Source organism: Phascolarctos cinereus, unplaced genomic scaffold (genome assembly GCF_003287225.1).
Source record: "Phascolarctos cinereus isolate Bilbo 61053 unplaced genomic scaffold, phaCin_HiC Scaffold_3;HRSCAF=262, whole genome shotgun sequence".
Lineage (NCBI taxonomy): Eukaryota > Metazoa > Chordata > Mammalia > Diprotodontia > Phascolarctidae > Phascolarctos > Phascolarctos cinereus.
Genome location: NW_027555736.1, coordinates 119,014,055 through 119,032,258, shown reverse-complemented (window position 1 = coordinate 119,032,258; position 18,204 = coordinate 119,014,055). Strand labels below are relative to the sequence as shown.

The 18,204-nt window shown below is 42.9% G+C and overlaps 1 protein-coding gene across 5 annotated transcripts in view; it reads right to left on the bottom strand.

The window, feature by feature from the left end:
• ANPEP (alanyl aminopeptidase, membrane) overlaps positions 1 to 18,204 on the bottom strand; it is a 34,445-nt gene continuing 16,241 nt past the window's right edge. For all 5 annotated transcript variants that reach the window (XM_078151129.1, XM_020965174.2, XM_020965184.2 and 2 more), the window contains 17 exons: positions 17,428 to 17,554; positions 17,159 to 17,313; positions 16,671 to 16,784; positions 15,117 to 15,260; positions 14,468 to 14,533; positions 13,990 to 14,055; positions 11,607 to 11,782; positions 10,963 to 11,042; positions 10,090 to 10,226; positions 9,803 to 9,858; positions 8,903 to 9,050; positions 7,098 to 7,189; positions 5,807 to 5,917; positions 4,961 to 5,128; positions 2,652 to 2,792; positions 2,083 to 2,164; positions 1 to 627 (listed from right to left, as the gene is read on the bottom strand). In XM_078151129.1, coding sequence (XP_078007255.1) covers positions 475 to 627; positions 2,083 to 2,164; positions 2,652 to 2,792; positions 4,961 to 5,128; positions 5,807 to 5,917; positions 7,098 to 7,189; positions 8,903 to 9,050; positions 9,803 to 9,858; positions 10,090 to 10,226; positions 10,963 to 11,042; positions 11,607 to 11,782; positions 13,990 to 14,055; positions 14,468 to 14,533; positions 15,117 to 15,260; positions 16,671 to 16,784; positions 17,159 to 17,313; positions 17,428 to 17,554 — 2,016 coding nt within the window. In that variant the 3' untranslated portion in view covers positions 1 to 474. The remainder of the gene's footprint in view (positions 628 to 2,082; positions 2,165 to 2,651; positions 2,793 to 4,960; positions 5,129 to 5,806; positions 5,918 to 7,097; positions 7,190 to 8,902; positions 9,051 to 9,802; positions 9,859 to 10,089; positions 10,227 to 10,962; positions 11,043 to 11,606; positions 11,783 to 13,989; positions 14,056 to 14,467; positions 14,534 to 15,116; positions 15,261 to 16,670; positions 16,785 to 17,158; positions 17,314 to 17,427; positions 17,555 to 18,204) is intronic.

The following is an 18,204-nucleotide window of genomic DNA, read 5'->3' as shown; positions in this document are numbered from 1 at the left end:
TTCATCTAGAAATCATTTATTTACATTTTCCCTTGGAAAAAAATATACAGATACTTTCCCCATTGATTTCTCAGATGCTAGGACTTTCAAGGTGAGGAGGAGAGAGAAGGGATGGCAGCCAAAGAATGGCCCTACTTCCTATCTGAGTTATTCAGCCCATGGAACATGGGCTTCCCTGAGATTAGCCCTGGAACAAAGCCTCCCCGGTAAGAAGAGTCCATGATACCACCCAGGACCTGGGCTTTTTTCAGATACTGTCAATGCTAAGCGGGCTTGGCATGAGGAAAAGCAGAGGAACACATAAAGACAAGTCTCAAGAACGATATTATAAGCCTGAGGACGGAGGCAGGGAAGAGGGCTCAGGAAGATTTTTAGAATGGTGTGTCCCTCACCCCACTTCTGGCTGGACTCAGGCCTTCAAGAGAGAGACACACACACACCTCAGCATTGGTCACACAGGGGAGTACTGCAAGCCTAGTTGCTGTGCTCATTAAACCACACCAGCACAAGCTCCTTGTTCTCATTCACCCAATTAATATTGGACCTGGTCTTCTCCAGAGCCTGCTCCAGGGCCCGGGTTCCTGAACCAAAGCCGACATCCATGTTGTCCTGTTCGAATTGTTCAAGCTGCAGAGGAAAGAGAAAATTAATTTCATCTTCCTTTAGTTTTAGACACATTTCTCACTGTCTGAAAACCACTGTCTTAGGGAGAAGGCTGATCTACCCAGGGGGCCCGGAAATCCTTTTCAGGATTTGTCCTTTGCAGAGATAGTAACCCAAAGTCCTCAGGAAGTGAAAATCTAAGCTAACCTTCTTACATATACACCGCCCCCCCCCCAATATATATGTTGTTTAAGGAAATGCCAATACCTTCGAGAAATCAGGTAACAGGATCACAGAAGTTAGAGCTAGAGGGACTTTGGAGGTCATTTAGTCCAAACCCTTAAGTTTTCAGGGAATGAGGAAACTGAGGCTTAAAAAAGGTTAAATGACTTGCCCAAGATCACACAGATAAGCAAGGCACAGAGCCAGGATTTCAACCCAGGTTCTCTTAACTCTGAGTTCAGCACCATTTTCCACTGTACCACATGGCCCCATCCAGTCCAACCCCTTCATTTCATAGACAAGAAAATTAATTGCCTGAGAGACCTAATTTGGCCAATGTTGAACAGGTATCAGGTCCTGGGTTTCCAAACTCAGTGTTATTCCCACTACACCATGCATGCTCAGTGGGATTGTGCAATGATCCACTGAGAAAATAAGAATCAGTCTTATTGTTGAGGCAATCACAGACTTTGGAAAAGGACCTGATGGGGCAGGAGGCCAGTAGGGAGCCTGCAACCACTCTACCAACATGGTGGTTCTTCTAAATTTCCTTCTTTTCAAGAGACATGGGGTGTCTCCCTCGTGGCAGGGACCACCTTGTTAGCCCTAAAACTAGTCACCCATCCCAAACTTTCTCTTTGACACCTCTAAGCCACACCGTGAAAAGACTGCCTGATTCAACTCTGTTGCACAGTTAGCACATGTCTAGTGGGTCACCCACACAATGGATTCTAAGCTTTGCCTCTGCATAGGATTCATATCGATTGGCAGTATTAAATGTCTCTGAGATACCATTTATTCTTTATTGTTCATTTCATCCCATTTCATCAATGGGAAGCCTTGCCCCCAAATCCCAAAGGTATCCTGCAGGGGGGAATGGGACTGAGCATTTATTTGCCTCTAGGGGCAGAAGATACAACCATTTTTTTCCCTCGGCTCCTCTTTTAGACTCCATTCCTCAACTTTTTGTTGATATGGACACCATAGCCTACCCTTATTCCATTCCTAAGTAAGGACTTTCATTTACCTGGAAGAGAATTGAGGAAGCCCTGAAAGGATACATGGATAAGCAGGGCAGTTTTATTACTACCACATTAAATTTAATATACCAGGGGCAGCTAGGTGGTGCAGTGGATAGAGCATCAGCCCTCTAAGTCAGGAGGACCTCAAATTCGGAGTTCGAATTCGGCCTCAGACACATAACACTCACTAGCTGTGTGCCCAGGCACAGATGAGATGACCTAGAAAGAACTTTACCTGTTGTAGTTCAAACTCTGTGGAAAACCTCTGGGTCACTCCCTGGATTAGGCTGGAGAAGGAGAAGGAGCCACCACCATAACTGCACAGAGGGAGGAATAGGTCAGAAGAACTGCTCTCTGTTTTCCCTTCTTGCCCAAGGGGCCATGACTTCCTCAGGATAAAGTGAGGTCATAGGAAGCTCTCATCAGCAAGAGTCACAGTGGAGCTTCCATTTAATCCCAGCTTCTCAGGCTCTAAAGCTAGGTAATCTGACAATCAAAGTCACTACTACCTTGGAACAAATTATGTTGTGCAAGCCTCTAATTCAAATCCATGTTCTCTGGCCAGTGCCTTCATCAACACAGGTAGCTCTCCAGCTTCCCAACCTCAGGCCCCTCCTCAGGAAGAGAAGGGCATCACATAATTTAGGATTTGAAGGAACCTCAGAGATCTAATCTAAGTCTTTAACTTCACAGATGAGGAAACAAACTGAGGCTCCAAGTCTGGAAATCACTTTCCCAAGGTCACATAGATAGTAGACCCAATATAGTAATCCGTTCCCAGAGCCCTTCTCCTAGAAGACTCACTCCTCGAATAGCTTCTTCCAGTTGGCTCGAATGAAGTCCCAGGTCAGACTTTGCCCAATCACATTTCTGCAGATGCTGATGATGGTAGATGTTGCATCCTGTTTACGGATCAGCGTGGGATCGAGAGCATAAGATAGGTATCTGGGCAGAGAAAATCAAAACTAGTTAGGGTAGCAGTTTCCCAGTTTCCATGACTTTATTGGGTTAAAAATTAACCATGAGAACTAAGGTTACAAGAGTACTTTTCTCTGCAGAAGCCAAAGTACTTTCCTGTTTATTTTTTCATGTAACTTTTGTTGTCCTATTGTCAAAAGACCAGCCAAGCTAAGTCAGAGTGACTCATCCCTAGATCAAACAAGGCCATAGACTTTTCAGCCATAGGAATTCTGAGGCCTTCTATTAAGTCCCAGAGGAGAGATGCCATCTGCATCGGTGACTACACTGGCAAAATTGTAGATATTTGAAGTATGAAAGAAATATCCTCCTTACTTAACAGTATGCTATGAGGAGTAGGTATTCCTGGGGAGTAGCATTTTAGGGGAGGAAGAAAAGGGAAGGTAAGGAGATTAGGTTCTAAAGTCAGCTGAAAAGTGAATATAGATCTCCTAGAGGCAAAATTATTTTGAAAATCCCTTGAATAGCCCATAGATTATAGCATAATACAGAGGGTCCCAAAAGTCTTAGTGCAGTTCTCTGTTAGTTAAAAGCTTAAAACTGCACTAAGACTTTTGGGACACCTGTATCTTGAAACTATTGTAGCTAATAATGGGCTGTATATCTTTAAAAGAAGACAAGCTGTCCACTGATGGGTTGATTGGTTTTCTAAATCGTTTTTTCCCCTCATTTTTTTTTCTTTGTTACAAGTGATAGTTCACTGAAGAGGGAAGGGGGAGAGACATATTCAGAAACAATGGTCACAGAAATGACAGAAAAAAACAAAAGATAATCAATAAACTTTTTAAAAAGAAGGCAAGTGGTATCAGAATGAATGGATCTGAGGTGACTGCTATAGAAATAGCTTAATTTTCATTACACCCAACTGAGAAGAGAGGCAGGAAATGGAATTTCTACTCAAAGAAAAGACAATAAAAACATAAGCAAAGACTTTGCCAGCAGGAAAAATATTATGGGGGGAAACAGTCTTGGAAGAGCTTCATATGTAAGAGTATCCTTTGAGGGGGTGCACATACCATCAGGGAAATGTTCCTTCCTTTAGTTTCAAGGTGAGATAAGATAGTACAGAAAGAAACAAGTAGGAGACTTCTGGCTGAACAGGCATGTTAGGGAGGTTAACCAAGTTTATGCCTCTTCATAGCTTTAACAGCCTAAGCAAAATGTATAGGTTAATTGTGATGAAGAGAAGAGTCTAGAATCACAATCAGGGGGACAAGGTGCTCACTCTGTGAGAGATGCTACGTGGTACCAACAGAGCAACGCACAACTTCATTGGAGGGCTCCTTTAAGTTATACTTACTCTAGGCAGACACTAATTGAGTAGAATGGCCTGCCACTACTATTCAAATAATTATTTTTCTCTCTTATTTTTGGTCAAGAACATCTAGTAGAATTGGGGAAAGTTAAATGCTTTCCCCTCCACTGTAGTTGCCCTTACATTTAACAAACTGGGAAACTGAGCTAAATTCACAGGATGAATCAGTGGTAGAATCAAAGTTAAAGCCCAGGTCTCTGACTCCCAGAACATAGGGTAGCTGTTTTCAAGGACTGCTTCAGTTATATTTTATTTTTACCACTTTTGATTCTTTGAATTCAGTTATTGGTTGAAGTTGTTTAGTTTGGGTCATGACAGCATTTTTAAAAATCTGCATGCCTGCTATCTGCATTTTGGGGTAGGCTGGGGATTGCAGAGGACTCCAAAGGATTTTGCATTATCTCAGAGCTTGAAATCCTCTGCCCAGGGATCCTCTGGGGTTCCATGCCGTGGTGCCACCCAGAACAACTAGGGGACCACTTATGGTGAGGCTACTGGACAGAACATATATACATAAATACATATATGTGTGTATATACACATTTATATACACACATATATACATGCATACATATATATGCACATATATCTATATATCTATGTATCTATACAGATGTACACTCGTGCACACATACACACACACAAACACACACATACAGCATTTATAAGGCACTTTTTATGTGTCAGATGCATGAATGGGGTAGGGGAGAAAGAGAAAAAATTGTCCCTAGGGCTGGCCACTTGTTTGTCCCCTACTCTATATTTCATCCACTTTCCACTGTTTTACACTTACTCTTATACATAACCATACACCACATACCTCTGTAAGATCCACACTTCTTTGCTGCAGGCCATTCCTGAGCGAAGCTTATCAGCCTCTGTTACCAGAGTGGCATTAAGGAACTGGTTCCAGGCAAATTCCCACTCTTCTTCTCCACCTCTGGCAATGGCATTGCAGTAAATGGTAGATCTCAGATTGGGGTGGATCCTAGAACAAAAAAATAGAAAGTTAAGAAGCTGACAGACAATGGGATTTAGCAAAGTAAGGAACTGTGAGGTTCTTTTCAAGCTCCTAGACTCTTGGACATAATGCTAGAAACATCCATTCTTAGACATAGAGTTAGACATGGTGTCCAGTCCTAACTTGAGCTCTTCAAAGCTATTTGACCTCTCTTGGTCTGTTTTCTCATCTATGAAATTAAGGAATTCATAAGTTCCCAAAGTAGGTGATACCACCCCTCTGGGGGGCTCTGGAAGATCCAGGTAGGTGGTAGTAGCCTCAGGTGCAACTGGGTGGGGGCCATTGAATAAAAATAAGGGGGTGGTAGAAGTATAAGTAAAGAAGAGAAGAAAATTTTGAAAAACCATTTGTACATGTTTCATCTGTTGTGTAACAGAGTTAAAAGTTGCGGTGAGTATATTACTTTCCAAATAAATACACAAAATGCAAGTTATAACCGATCAGTGGTCAAGTCTGCTGCGAGGTCTTAACAAGCAAGTGTTGGCAGGCGAGTGTCAAGCATTTCCAGGAAGTCCAGCAAGCATCAGTAGGAATACATGCATGTGATGACTTGTTTACAATATAGTATCTTTCCCCCTCCTACCACCACCCTCCCCACCCCTAGCTACTATTTAGCTTAAAGCCATTAACACCCCTCCTACTTACGGATTGTTTGAGGGGTCATTCATCCACTGCTTGAAGAGGTTTGAGGCCAGGTCCCCACATTCAACAATACCATTAGAGCAGGCTGTGCTAATAGCATTGATCTCATTGTATCTACCCAAGGAAGAAAACAGCAATCAGGGTATAGGTAGGCAAATGGGAAGTTGAGAGGGGATTGTGGAAAGTGTCTCTCTTGTGAACACAAAGGACTTTGTCTCAGAGCAACCCTTCCTACCTTTGTAAAGTAAGCTAGGGAAGCATGCAATGCAATGCACCCCTGGAATTTGTACTTCTCTCTAGCACCAATTGAGTTCTTTGAATAAAAGCAATTAAATGTCTACTAAGTAGTTATCTTCTTTGCCCTGCGGCACAGACTAACTCAGCAGCCAACTGGGTAGCCATCCTCAGTGGTAACTGAATTACTTCTTTCCCAGTTCATAGAAGACTTCTTTTCCTATGATAGCAGCTATTAAATAATTGGAGATCATACTATTTACTAGAACAATTACCTCAGCTAATATATATCCTCAGCACAAAGCACAGTGCCTGACCCAGAGGGATAGGAATTGGACCTGTGATTTAATTGACTTAGGGTACTCTCAGATGAGGAAACTCCCTTTACCACTGCAGGATCATGGCCTTCTCTGCAACTCAGTCTTAAAGTTGCCTAGCAGTGCTGTCAAACTCAAATAGAAACCTATCCCTGCTAGCTGCAAGTTGACTTAGAAAGCCACAAACTAACATTATCTAAGTTTCACTGTATTTTTATTTATATGTGTTTATATTATTTTATATTTATTATATTATGTATTACATACTTATATTCATATATAAATTTACGTATTATTTTATATACATATTTATTTTAAACATTTCCCAATTCCATTTTAATCTGGTTCAGGCCCCACCTGGCTGAATGCAAGTTTGACACCTTTGGGCGTTAAGAAGTTAATCATCTTGCCCAGGATCCCAGTGGCCTGTGGTATGTATCAGAAGTGAAACTGGAACCCAGGTCTTAATCACCTCTTATCTGGTATGTATGCAAATGTTTATTGATTGAATTAGATCCAGTAGAGAGATCTGTTTTAAAAGATGAGGACAATTTTTCAGCACCCAGCTCTTTGGAGTATCTATCTCTCTGGCCCAGCTGCAGTACAGTTGAGGGCAACAAAAGACCCATTCCAAGAAAGTGTCTGAAAACAAAGATTATGGGCCCTGAGGCAGGTCCCCTAATTTGTGACCTAGCACTCCTCCCTCCAACCCCTTAGCCCACATTCCCCACGTCTATACTCACTGTTCAGTCAGTGTGGGAGGACGGTCAGCCCAATTATTGGTGAGGCTTTTAAAATGCTCAAATAATGGAGTAACCAGTCTCTTCAGATAGTTCTATTGGAAAGAACAAAACTTTTCAAGTTTTTCATTTTGCACCCATTCCAGATTAATTCTGCTGATTCTAAACAGCATAACATAAGGAACAAGCACCTATAAGACGTCTAGACCTCATGTCCATCTTTCTTTCCTTTCCTTTCTTTTTTTTGGCTAGGCAATGGGATTAAGTGACTTGCCCAGGGTCACACAGCTAGTAAGCGTCAAGTGTCTGAGGCCAGATTTGAACTCAAGTCCTCTTTACTCCAGGATCAGTCCTCTATCCACTGTGCCACCTAGCTGCCCCTCTCTCTCTCTCTCTCTCCTTTATTGAACCCTCTACACCCTCCCCTCCCCTCAGAACCAGAGCTGTAACTAGGGAGGGGCAGCTGAGATTTTACTCTTGGGCACCAAAATGTAGAGGATGCTAGGAGCTTTTACACTCCTCCATTACTGAGTTTTTAGCACCTACTCAGTTTGGTTTATTTTGGCTGGACTTTGGGGAGTTCCCAGTATGGAAACTCCCTCCCAACTCTGCAGATCAGAAATCTGCACACCATCTTTAATTTATAATTTTAGGGAGATGCTTATAGGGCACTGACACATTAATCAACCCTGTCTAAGATCACACAGCTAGTATGTACTTCATGTTCCTAACCCCGAGGCTAGGGTTTAACACCACACTTCCTCTTGATAAGTAAGAATTACTAGTTAAAATAGAAAGTCACCTGATGGCTTCCTGTTTAAAGTGAGATACTCCCTAGCTCATGTACACCCTATTTCCCACTTTTCCTCTTTAGTCTACAAGGCACCACCTCCCCAGCAGTGGCCTCACATCACTCCAGGTTCTTCTGTGGATTCCTGAGGTCTCTTCCCTTTATCCCTGCCGCAACTGAATGTGTCTTTAAATGTGTGTTTAAGAATACCCTTAATGCTGTGAATGTATTTGTGAAGTTTGTCCCAGATGTCAATTTGCTAGTTATTCTCTGCTCCTCCCCAAAGACCACAGTGATCCATAGATGCTCCCTCTCAATACACACAAGGAAAGAAATACATATTCTGCTTTAGCTCTCTGAGTCAAAATTTCTCTTAGCCCATGTGTATCAAAGAATTCAAAAGTTCTTTAGGCCTAGAGAAGAGCTACAAAATTTTTGTTTGTTTTTACTAGGCAATCAGGGTTAAGTGACTTGCCCAACCAAGGTCACACAGCTAGTTAAGTGTTAAGTGTCAAGTGTCTGAGGCCAGATTTGAACTCAGGTCCTCCTGACTCCAAGACTGGAGCTCTATCCACTGCACCACCTAGCTGCCCCAGAACTATAACATTTGCAAAGCATGTTTCCCTCATTTGTCCCCTTGTCTACTTCCTCCCTTCCTATCAGGTACCAAGGGACCCCATTTTTCCCCTACCCCCTTATTTTTAAGCCAACACACATAAAAGCATCTAATTTATTCATCTTGAAGTACATATAACAGATAAAGAAAGCTTCATATGTGATGACCTTCCAGGAATATTTTTGTTTTAAAAGAAGACAAAAACTTAGATCAAAGAAATGAAGCCCTAATGACAGAATTTCAGGCACTGTGGGTGGGTGCTCCTATGAACCCAGGACCTTCCCTACTACCCTTAAAATTCATACCACATATAGGCAGACATTAGCTCTCTGCACAGTCTGGCCTACCCCAGCTCAGGTCCACCATGTCAAGGTCTCAACCTAGACCTTCAACTCTTCTTACCTTCATGGGGCCATACACTTCTGATCGATCAAACATGAGCTGGAAGTAGCTAAGACTGCTGAGGGCAGCCTCCCAGGGCATGTATTCCACTTCATTTTCCAAAAAGAGTGTGTTTTCCAGAGCCAGGGTTGTTGGGATATGTTGGGCCCTGAACATAAACATAGGACCTCAGTGTTTCCAGCCCCAAGTGAAAAGTTCCCCTCTCCACCCTAGCTATGCCTTCAAGGTTTCAAGCCAAGAGTTTTCTTTACTCTCCTTTTCCTAACTCACTTCTATATAGGAATTTGAGGTTTATAAAGCATTTTCTCCCATAATAAGCCTGTCAGGAAGACAAGGCAAATGTCATCTCCATTTTACAAATAAAGAAATTGAGCATTAAAGAGGTTAAATGTCTTGCCCATTGTCATACAGAAAGTATCAGAGCTGAGATCCCACTTGGGTCTTTTTTTTTTTTAAGGCAATTGGAGTTAAGTGACTTCCCCAGGGTCATACAGCTAGTAAGTGTCAAGTATTTGGTCTGAGGCTGAATTTGAACTCCTGACTTCAGGGCTGGTGTTCTACCACAAACTTGGATCTTCTGACTCTGGGTCTATTCCTCTTCCTGCTCCATAGATAGCCAGGCCATGGAGTTTGCCCCAGCATCACAGATATGTTGGTTTTAAAAGGACCTTAAAGATCATCTACTTATACCATTTCATTTTATAGGAGAAAACTAAGGAACAGAGGTATTTTAAGTGACTTACCCCCAAATCTCCTTGATTAGTTAGTGGGAAAATCAAGACTAGAATTTAGGCTTTTTGTCTCCTAATCCAAGACTCTGTACCTGCTTCCTATTCCCCTATTCCTATAAGCTTAGATGGCCCACTGGAATGGGCCCTACTGGACATAGTACATGCTTACCTGGCTAGGTTAAAGCCATCATGGATGATCTGAGCCCTGTTAATGACTGGAATGCTCTAAAGGGAGGGAAATAAAATCTTATCAGTGAATTGAGTAGCAAGTGAATGTGAATGTGAGCACCAAGAAAGTTTAGGGCATGAAAGACCCCATCAACATTTCCCCGAGTTTTGCTATGTTACCTAAATTTATAAGCAGGATTCCAGGGTATGGGTTATAAGCTCTTTCAGAAACATAAATTTATTGGTTTCTCAGAGTACAGGTAAGAGCCAAGAGTTTCAGACACTTACGGCAAGGTTAGTTTGTAGCTCATTCTGAAGTTGCTTCCAATTTCTGTCATCATAATTCACCAGGTAATAACCAGTCATGTTGATGTTCAAGAGTACCCAATCATTATCATTTGTCACTTTAAGCTGGTCATAAACGGCTGCAGAGAAAGAGATGTGTTGGGGTGTGCAAGAAAGAGATATGTTGGGAGACTGGCATGAGAATTTCACTTGATAAAGTTTCAGCTCTGATCTTCAGTGTAACCTGCAACCCCAATTCAGACATGCATGCATACACACACACACACACACACACACACATATATACACATAACCTACCCCCATGTTCACCCAAAATGGGCAGGTTCTTAAGTGTGCTGGGGGTCCAAGACATAGCATCTCCTAAGACCATGTTGCCCATGGATGGGGTAAGGAGACAGTAAAGAGAGCCAAAGTCCTGACTTCTGGGACAGATGTTAGCTTAGTATAGATGACCACTACCTTCTGGTCTTATTTCTATCATTAACTAGCCATGTGACCTTATTTTCTTTGGATTTTGGTTTCTTCTTCTTCTGTAGAGGCTGGATAATACTTGTGCTACCTACCTTATAGGCCTGGTATGAAGATGATACAAAATAATGGGTATGAGAGCACTTTGGAACCATGCAGTTCTCTACAAACGTTAGGAACTATCATCTTAATCTAAGATCTGCCTGTAAATGGCTGGAGGAAAATGGACTTCTATAATCCACAGAATCATGGGGTTTTCAAGAAATTGGAGTCGTTGGGATGGAGGAAAGGCCTTTGTTGGGCTAAAATATAAATACCCAAAGGGGACCTTGGAAGAAAGATGGAGAAAATGCCCTCTCCACTCAGCCTGGAACAAAGCAGGAATACCTGACTCATCTCCACTAAGCCATCCAGAATAACTTCCTCCTTCCTTTTTGGTTGCAGAGATAGGCACTATCCACTGGTAGCTGTAACGAGAAAGACAGGTAGATCCTCCTTGTGTTCTTCTGAGTACTCAATTCCCTCATTCCAGAGAAAGCAGATCTGAGACACAGAGGGAGATGCTTCAGCCCAGTGTTTTCCCTTTAACCTCAGGTGCCTGTTCCACAAGTCTCTGTGGACAATTAGCATAGGCATCAAACCTCCAATAGTTCTCAACATAGCCCCGTCCTGGAGGGAAAGTTTCGTAAGGTACCACCTTGACTGGTGGGCTTGAAGGGAGATGTTCTCCTGGGCTGTGGATACCACTTCTTCCCTGGGCAGCGGCCAGGGACAGTATGGACAAGAAGCTGCCAGAGTCAGTGACACTTTCATTTAACCTCAATAGATATTGGGGACAGATGGATTCTAGTAGAATCATCTCCTGGGAGGTCACAGAGAGGGTTAAGAACTTCATTTCTTGGGATCATTTAAACATAAGCTAGAGAAAATTCCATAGAATATCTTTCAGAGAAGGGAAGAATTATGACTGGTGAGGTCTTTCCCACTTCCACTCTCCTTCCAATTCCAACCTGGATTCACCCTTCACTCACTTAAATTGAGAGGAACGAGTGACATTGGAGGTAGGGTCTAGCAGGAAGTGTTGCTGAGAGAGAACACCAGTGGTCGTGTCCAGTTTCAGCACAGGAAAGCCCATCTGGAGGATCCACCGATCCATGATCTCTTGTACAGAAACAGGCAATTGCACAGCAGTCTGTCTGTCCACAGCCTATATGGGAATGAAAATTAAGTGAGGGAAAAGTGCTTTCAGATTTGAGGTGTCAAATGATCCTACTTCCCAGAGAAAATTCCATTGTGACCCCAGTATTGACTGAGATCATCTCTGGGCAGAGTAAAGCATACTTCCCTTCCTTTCCCTTCCTTGGTTCCACCCTGCTCCTCTTTAAATTCCAAACCATCTCTAGCCTGAATGGAGAAAGGAAGCCACAGCCTGGCAGGAAAGAGAAGATTGCAGCTGCTAAGGGTCTCTTACACCCTGAAGTTTCTAGGCTTCTGTATCTATAACATCTCTGCTTGTCCAACAGAAAATACATTTTTGAGTCTACCCCATGCCTATCCCAAGGTATTCTGTGGGCAAAGTGCACTAGAATGTTAATGGATTAAATAGATTCAGAAGACTGGATTTCTTCAGATCCCCTAGAGCAGCACTTCTTAAAACTGTGGGTCAAAATCCCATATGGGGTCATGTAACTGAATGTCGGGGTCATGACAAATTAGGCAACAGTAAAAGGTTTCTGAATGTGCAATGACCAAAAATTAATTCAAAATCAAATGCATAATGAATCCAAGGTGTTTCTGGGAGTACTTGCCCATGTTGCATCACAAAGTTTCACTGCAGCCTTGGTTCTGATCACAAAACATGTGCACTTGGCACTGCACATGCCATCATGCCACAGAATGCCAACAAACGCTGCCAGAAACACCTCGGCTCAGATTCGAGACTATTGTGTTACAAATTGCAATGTTTTTACTGTATGTACAAAATCATTAAATGAATTTTGGCTTGGGATTAGGACAGAATTTCCAACGATTCCTGAAACATCCTTAAACATACTTCTGCCATTTTGTACTATGTGTTTATGTGAAGCGGCATTCTTAGTGTTAACGATTATAAAATCAAAATATCAATCACCTCTGAAAAACATTGAAAACACTGAAGATACCCTGTGTCCAACAGTTATCAAATATTCCATCAAGATTTGATTCTTTATGTAAAAATGAACAAATGCATCCATCCCATTAATACGCAAGTTTGCTTTTGTCTTTAATAAATGGTAAAATTATATGTATGCCAAGGAATTTTTAAAATAAATTTCTTTATGATTTCTTATCAGTGAATGTTTGATTTGTATACCTATATGCCTGAAGGTCGCATAAAAATTTCTCAGGTGAAAAAGGGTGTTAAGTGGAAAAAGTTTAAGAAGCCCTGCCCTAGAGGAACAGATGCAGTGTGGCATAGTGAAAAGAGCATGACATCTGGAGTCAGAACATTGAGTTGAGTCCAAACATTCTGACCCAGTTTGTCACTTAACCTTTCTGAGCCTCAGTTTTCTTAACTGAAAAATGAAGGGGTTGAACAAGATGAGCTCCAGGGTGCCTCCCAGTTCCTAATAAAGCCTTTCTGAATCTCTTTAATGCCAGTGTCTTTTCTTTATTAATTTTCTCCAATTAATCTTGTATATGGTTTGTACGTGTGTCATTCTCTCCTCTTAGAATGTGAGCTCCTTAAGAGCAGAATCTGTCTTTTTGTCCTTTTGGGTCCCCAGTGCTTAGCACTGCTCCTTAGGAAATGTCTATTGATTAGCTAAATTATGTTATCCCATTATCCTAAGTGTGGGCCCATAGAAGTCTGCAGGACAGAGCTATTTCCACTTCTCTCACTATCTTGCTCATGGACCCTACTCCTCTCTCCCACAAAACACCTTGAGTGCTCTTACAGAGACAAACAAAGTAGAATATCTATGACCAATGCCTCTTCTTTTACAACAAGCTGCCATCTATCCCCATACTCATAGACACATATAATAAGTGGACTCCTGGGCACGCTGAGAATCTTTAACTTAGCACTTAGTACTGCCTGTAGGGGAGTCAGGGAGCCAGCATGGAGGCCTGCCAGCCTAGCCTTTGGGGCAGGCTTTTGAAAGAAAGCTAGGTATGATGGATACACCACAGAACTGGAAGTCAGGGACAACAGAGTCTTAGGGCTGGCCCTGCTGATGACTAGCCAGATGACCTGGAACAAGGCCTTTCATCTCTCTGGACCTCAATGTCCTTTGAAACAAGGGATTGGACTAAAAAAACTAAATTATCTGTAAGAGCCCTTACAGCTCAGTGATTCTGAGCAACGCAAATTGCATGGCGCCTCTACTTGGGGATACAAACTTTCTCACAAGAAGGACACAGCTGTTTACTCACTTGTTGAAGGTGATCCCATAGATTCTGGTAGACTGTATTGTTGTAAGAAAATGTGTGCAGGTAGGACTGTGGAGAGACAATCAGTTAGATACAATGGTAAGATTCTCAGATGTAGTCAGAGGACTTGGGCTGAGGTCAGGTTAGTCACTTAATCTCTCTAGACCTCAGTTTTCTCAACTATAAAATGAAGGAGTTGGACTAGATGACCTCTTCCATCTCTCCCAGCTCTAGATTTCTGATCCCATGAAGGCAAGGGCCTTAGGTTTGAGAGAAAAATTCCCTACCACCAAGCTTCCTCCAACTCCCAAAGTTTCCCAATCTATCCTAAATTGTACTATTGGCCAAGACTTCTGTGATTGAAGGCCTCAGAACAGTGAGACCTGAGGAGTTCCCAAAGGAAGGCCAAATCAGGACTTTATGCAATCTTTCCCTTTCATCCTTCCTGCCTGCCAAGGGAGGGTTGTAGTTAAGTACTCACTGACAAGCCCGTTTTGAAGAGGTCTTCTGTAAGGAAACTGGACAACATCCGAAGAACTGAGGCTCCCTGGGGAAGATGAAAGATGGGCCCTCAAAAATGCAGTTAAGGAGAGGAAAATTTGAAGGAGCTTTTATGCAGGGAAGTCAATGGGCAGGCAATCTGGGTCTAGAGATCCAGGTAAGTGCTCTCTAGCACTAAGGAGCTGCTAAGGAAGAAGGCAAGGCAGACACAGAACATGCCTAGAGCTATCTGAGCCCTTTGGGGCTGGCTCGGGAGTCGTGCTGAGATAAGATTGTTTCTGAGAGACAGCATGACCTCCTTTTGGGTTCCAGATCTATGATTGATCATGGGACTGCAGAGGGCCTGAGCTCAAAGTCTATCTCTAATATGTATTAGTTGTGTGACCTTGAGCAAGTCACTGAATGACTTTAGCCTTCAATTTTCTCTCATCTGTAAAATGAAGGGATTGGTCTAGATAATATTTAAGACCTATTAAAGTACTCCATCTTATAATCCTATGAGACATAGATTCCAAAAAATTCCTTTAGGTGACTCAGTGAAGGATCCATGTAGGTGTCAAAATAACTCCCACCTCTGCCTTCCAATCAGAGCAGGCTGGTGCTGTGCACTTCCAGCCAAGATGCCTTACCTTGCTATAGGTGATAGTATCAAAGAGCTCGCTGATCTGGGCTGGGGTGTTGATTTCATCTTCAGGGGTGGACAGCGGATGGGAAGAGGCCAGGGCATCAATGGCCATCACTTGGTGCACATCATTCAGCACTATGAGGTCTTTCTGCAAAGCCAGAATGAGCCCCGACCCCACTCCTTTAGAACTGAACCAGAGGACAGCAGAGTTCCTGCCTAGTTACCCTCTCAATCCCATGCCCTTCTTAAGCTCATTGACTAGTTCTGGACCTCTGTCAGATGTTTCCTAAAGCACAGTTCTGACCAAGTGACTCCTCTGCTCTGCAAGCTTGAGCCAGTTACGTCTAGGGGTAAAATACCAACTCCTCTGTTTGGCACTTAACGTTCTTCACAATCTGGGTCTGAGAGAAATTAAGATTATATTATATCATTATGCTATATTAATAACTAACTATTAATACACGATCCACCCTTTTTCTCTTCTGTTAAGGCCTAACTCCTGAAGTCAGTCCATCTCTGAAGGGCATGGCTGAGTGATGAGATTGCTACTAGCCCTCAAGGCACAAGTTAGTTTGTAGGTTAGCTAAATTGGAGTAGGACCCCACCCAACTGGGAAGCCTAATTTCTGTTTAAACAAAATCCAATCTGAGTAAGTCTTTGTCCTGAGGAAGAACTCTCTGTCTTGAGAGTTTAGGGTGACCCAGCTTATGAAGAAGAAAACTAGCCAGAGAGGTCCGAATGGAGATGACTTTCCCTTGTCCAGATTGTTGGAGACTGTTGAGTCTCAGATCAAGCCAAGTTCTCAGCAGGAGGAGCTGAAGACTTTTAGCTCACCTCCTCATTAAATATCCACTAATCAGGGTTGATCTTCATTTGTCAGGGGAGTTACAAGTTGTTGCAGCTCATTCCTGTACCCCACTTCCCCCACCATGTTATATTACCATGTATTTACTTTGTTTATACAGTTATCTCTTCCATATCACAGAGGTTAGGGGGGCAGCATGCCTCTGTGATCTGGAAAATCTGGGTAAAATTTTTTGGCCCTCCCTTAGTATCAAAGAAGAAGTCTGAATTTTTTCTTTTTCTTTTTCTTTTATGGGGTGTATACAGTATTGTAAAATTTAGGTTAACTATTTGGTCCTAGGCTGTGTCATCTTCTGGCCTTTGCATGTGGTTTGCAGCTTCTCAAAAATTCCCGTGTAATTTCTTATGCCAACCCATGATATATCGAAACCATGATGGGGAAAGTCGTGATGTGGAAGGGATAACTATTCTATTTGTGTCTGCCCCCACATTTTCTCCCTTCTCTCCATCCCACTCAGCAGAATGTAAGTTCTTTGAAGGAAGACTGTTTTTATTTACTTTTTACCCAACCCCTACCCCCAACCCTCTAGTGCCTAACACAAATTAGGTGATCTTTTGCTTAATAAATGCTTGTTGAATCTAATTGAATTGAATTCTTGGGGTAGGAGATTCAGCTGCCCTTTTGACTTTGGCCCTCAGAGGGACAGAGCCAGCCTATGACACAGGAGAATTTTAACATACAACATCTACTCACCAAGTTCCAGGAAGGCTCAGCAAAGTCAGCCCCCAGGTACTCCACGTAGGAAGCAAAGCCTTCATTCAGCCACAGGTCATTCCACCATTCCACAGTGACTAGGTTGCCAAACCACTTAAGGAGTAAAAGATATTAAGAGATCTGTGATCTCTATCCTCTGGACCCCTTCATCAGCCAGGCCTGGATTCAAATCCTGGCTCTGCCACTTACCAACTGCATGAATGCAAATCACATTTCCCCTATGCTCCTCAACTTACTTATATATAAAATAAATGGAGTAAATCATTTTAAAGGTTCTTTCTAGTTCTAAGTCTTCTGCACCTACAATCACGGCTGTCTTTTCCCGTGACCCAGCTGGACATACATTCGTGTACATACACCCAACACAGGAATAGTCAAATCAAGGGGGTGTCAAAGATGAAATGTCCCTCCCTTCCCCTGAGGGGTTAAAAGAAGTGATAAATAGGGGTTGTGGTGGAATGTGGTACCTGGTGGGCAAGTTCATGGGCAATCACTGTAACCACTCGCTCCTTGTTGCTAATGGAGGAGGATAACTCATCAAATAGCAGTGAATTCTCCCGGTAGGTCACAAGGCCCCAGTTCTCCATGGCTCCAGCGCTGAAGTCTGGCAGGCCTACCTGATCTGAAAAAGAAAGAGGCCCACTGAGCTAAGCTGCACCCCCCCCCCATATCCTAGTCCAAAGGGTGACTCTGGCCCCAGGAAAGCATTCACTGCTGCATACCTGACCCTACTCACCAGACTTGGGCAACGGATAGGGTGTGTTGTAATGATCTGCAAAAAAATCAAGGATGGGGCCGGTGATATTCAAGGCATATTGTCCATGTCCTGCCTCGATTGCTTGGGGACGGGCCCAGATTCGGATCTGTAAAGGAACAGATGCAGACTGAAAAACAAGACAACTCAGAGCACAGCCAGAACCAGGAGAGTGGAATAGGGTCAGAGTCCTGGATTGGGGAGTAACATCCTAGCATTAGTATCTTTTACTAAACAGACATTTATGCTGTTTTCAGCCAAAAGGAGCCTGGGTAAGTAGAGGCCAGGAGGGTGGTGGAAGGGAGCTCTGGCCCTGAGAAGAGAAGGCTTTGAAAGCCTGAGGGAATGAGGCAACAGAGGGGCAGAAAGAGAAACAAGTAGGTTAGGGGAGAGGGGGAGCAAACAAGTGGGAGAGATGTTGGGTGCTGGGAAGAAGGGCATGAAGCCTACTTGTTAACAGGGACACCAAATGGCTAAGATTCTGGGATCTTATGTTGGTGTAGTCTTCTTCCCTCTGTCTCTGCTCTTTCCCAGCAGCCTCTTGTCTTATGTTCTGAGCTTGCAGGGGAGTGTGAGATAGAGGCATGAGTATTGGACTGGAAATGAGCAGACTTGGGTTCTAGCCCAGATCTCTTACTGTGTGACCTTAAACGCATTACTTAGCTCTTCTGGACCTCATCTAGACTAAGAAACTTCCAAAATTCTTTTGAGGTCTATATTTCTATGAAGCACAAAAAGACCTTGCCTGTTCTATGTCTC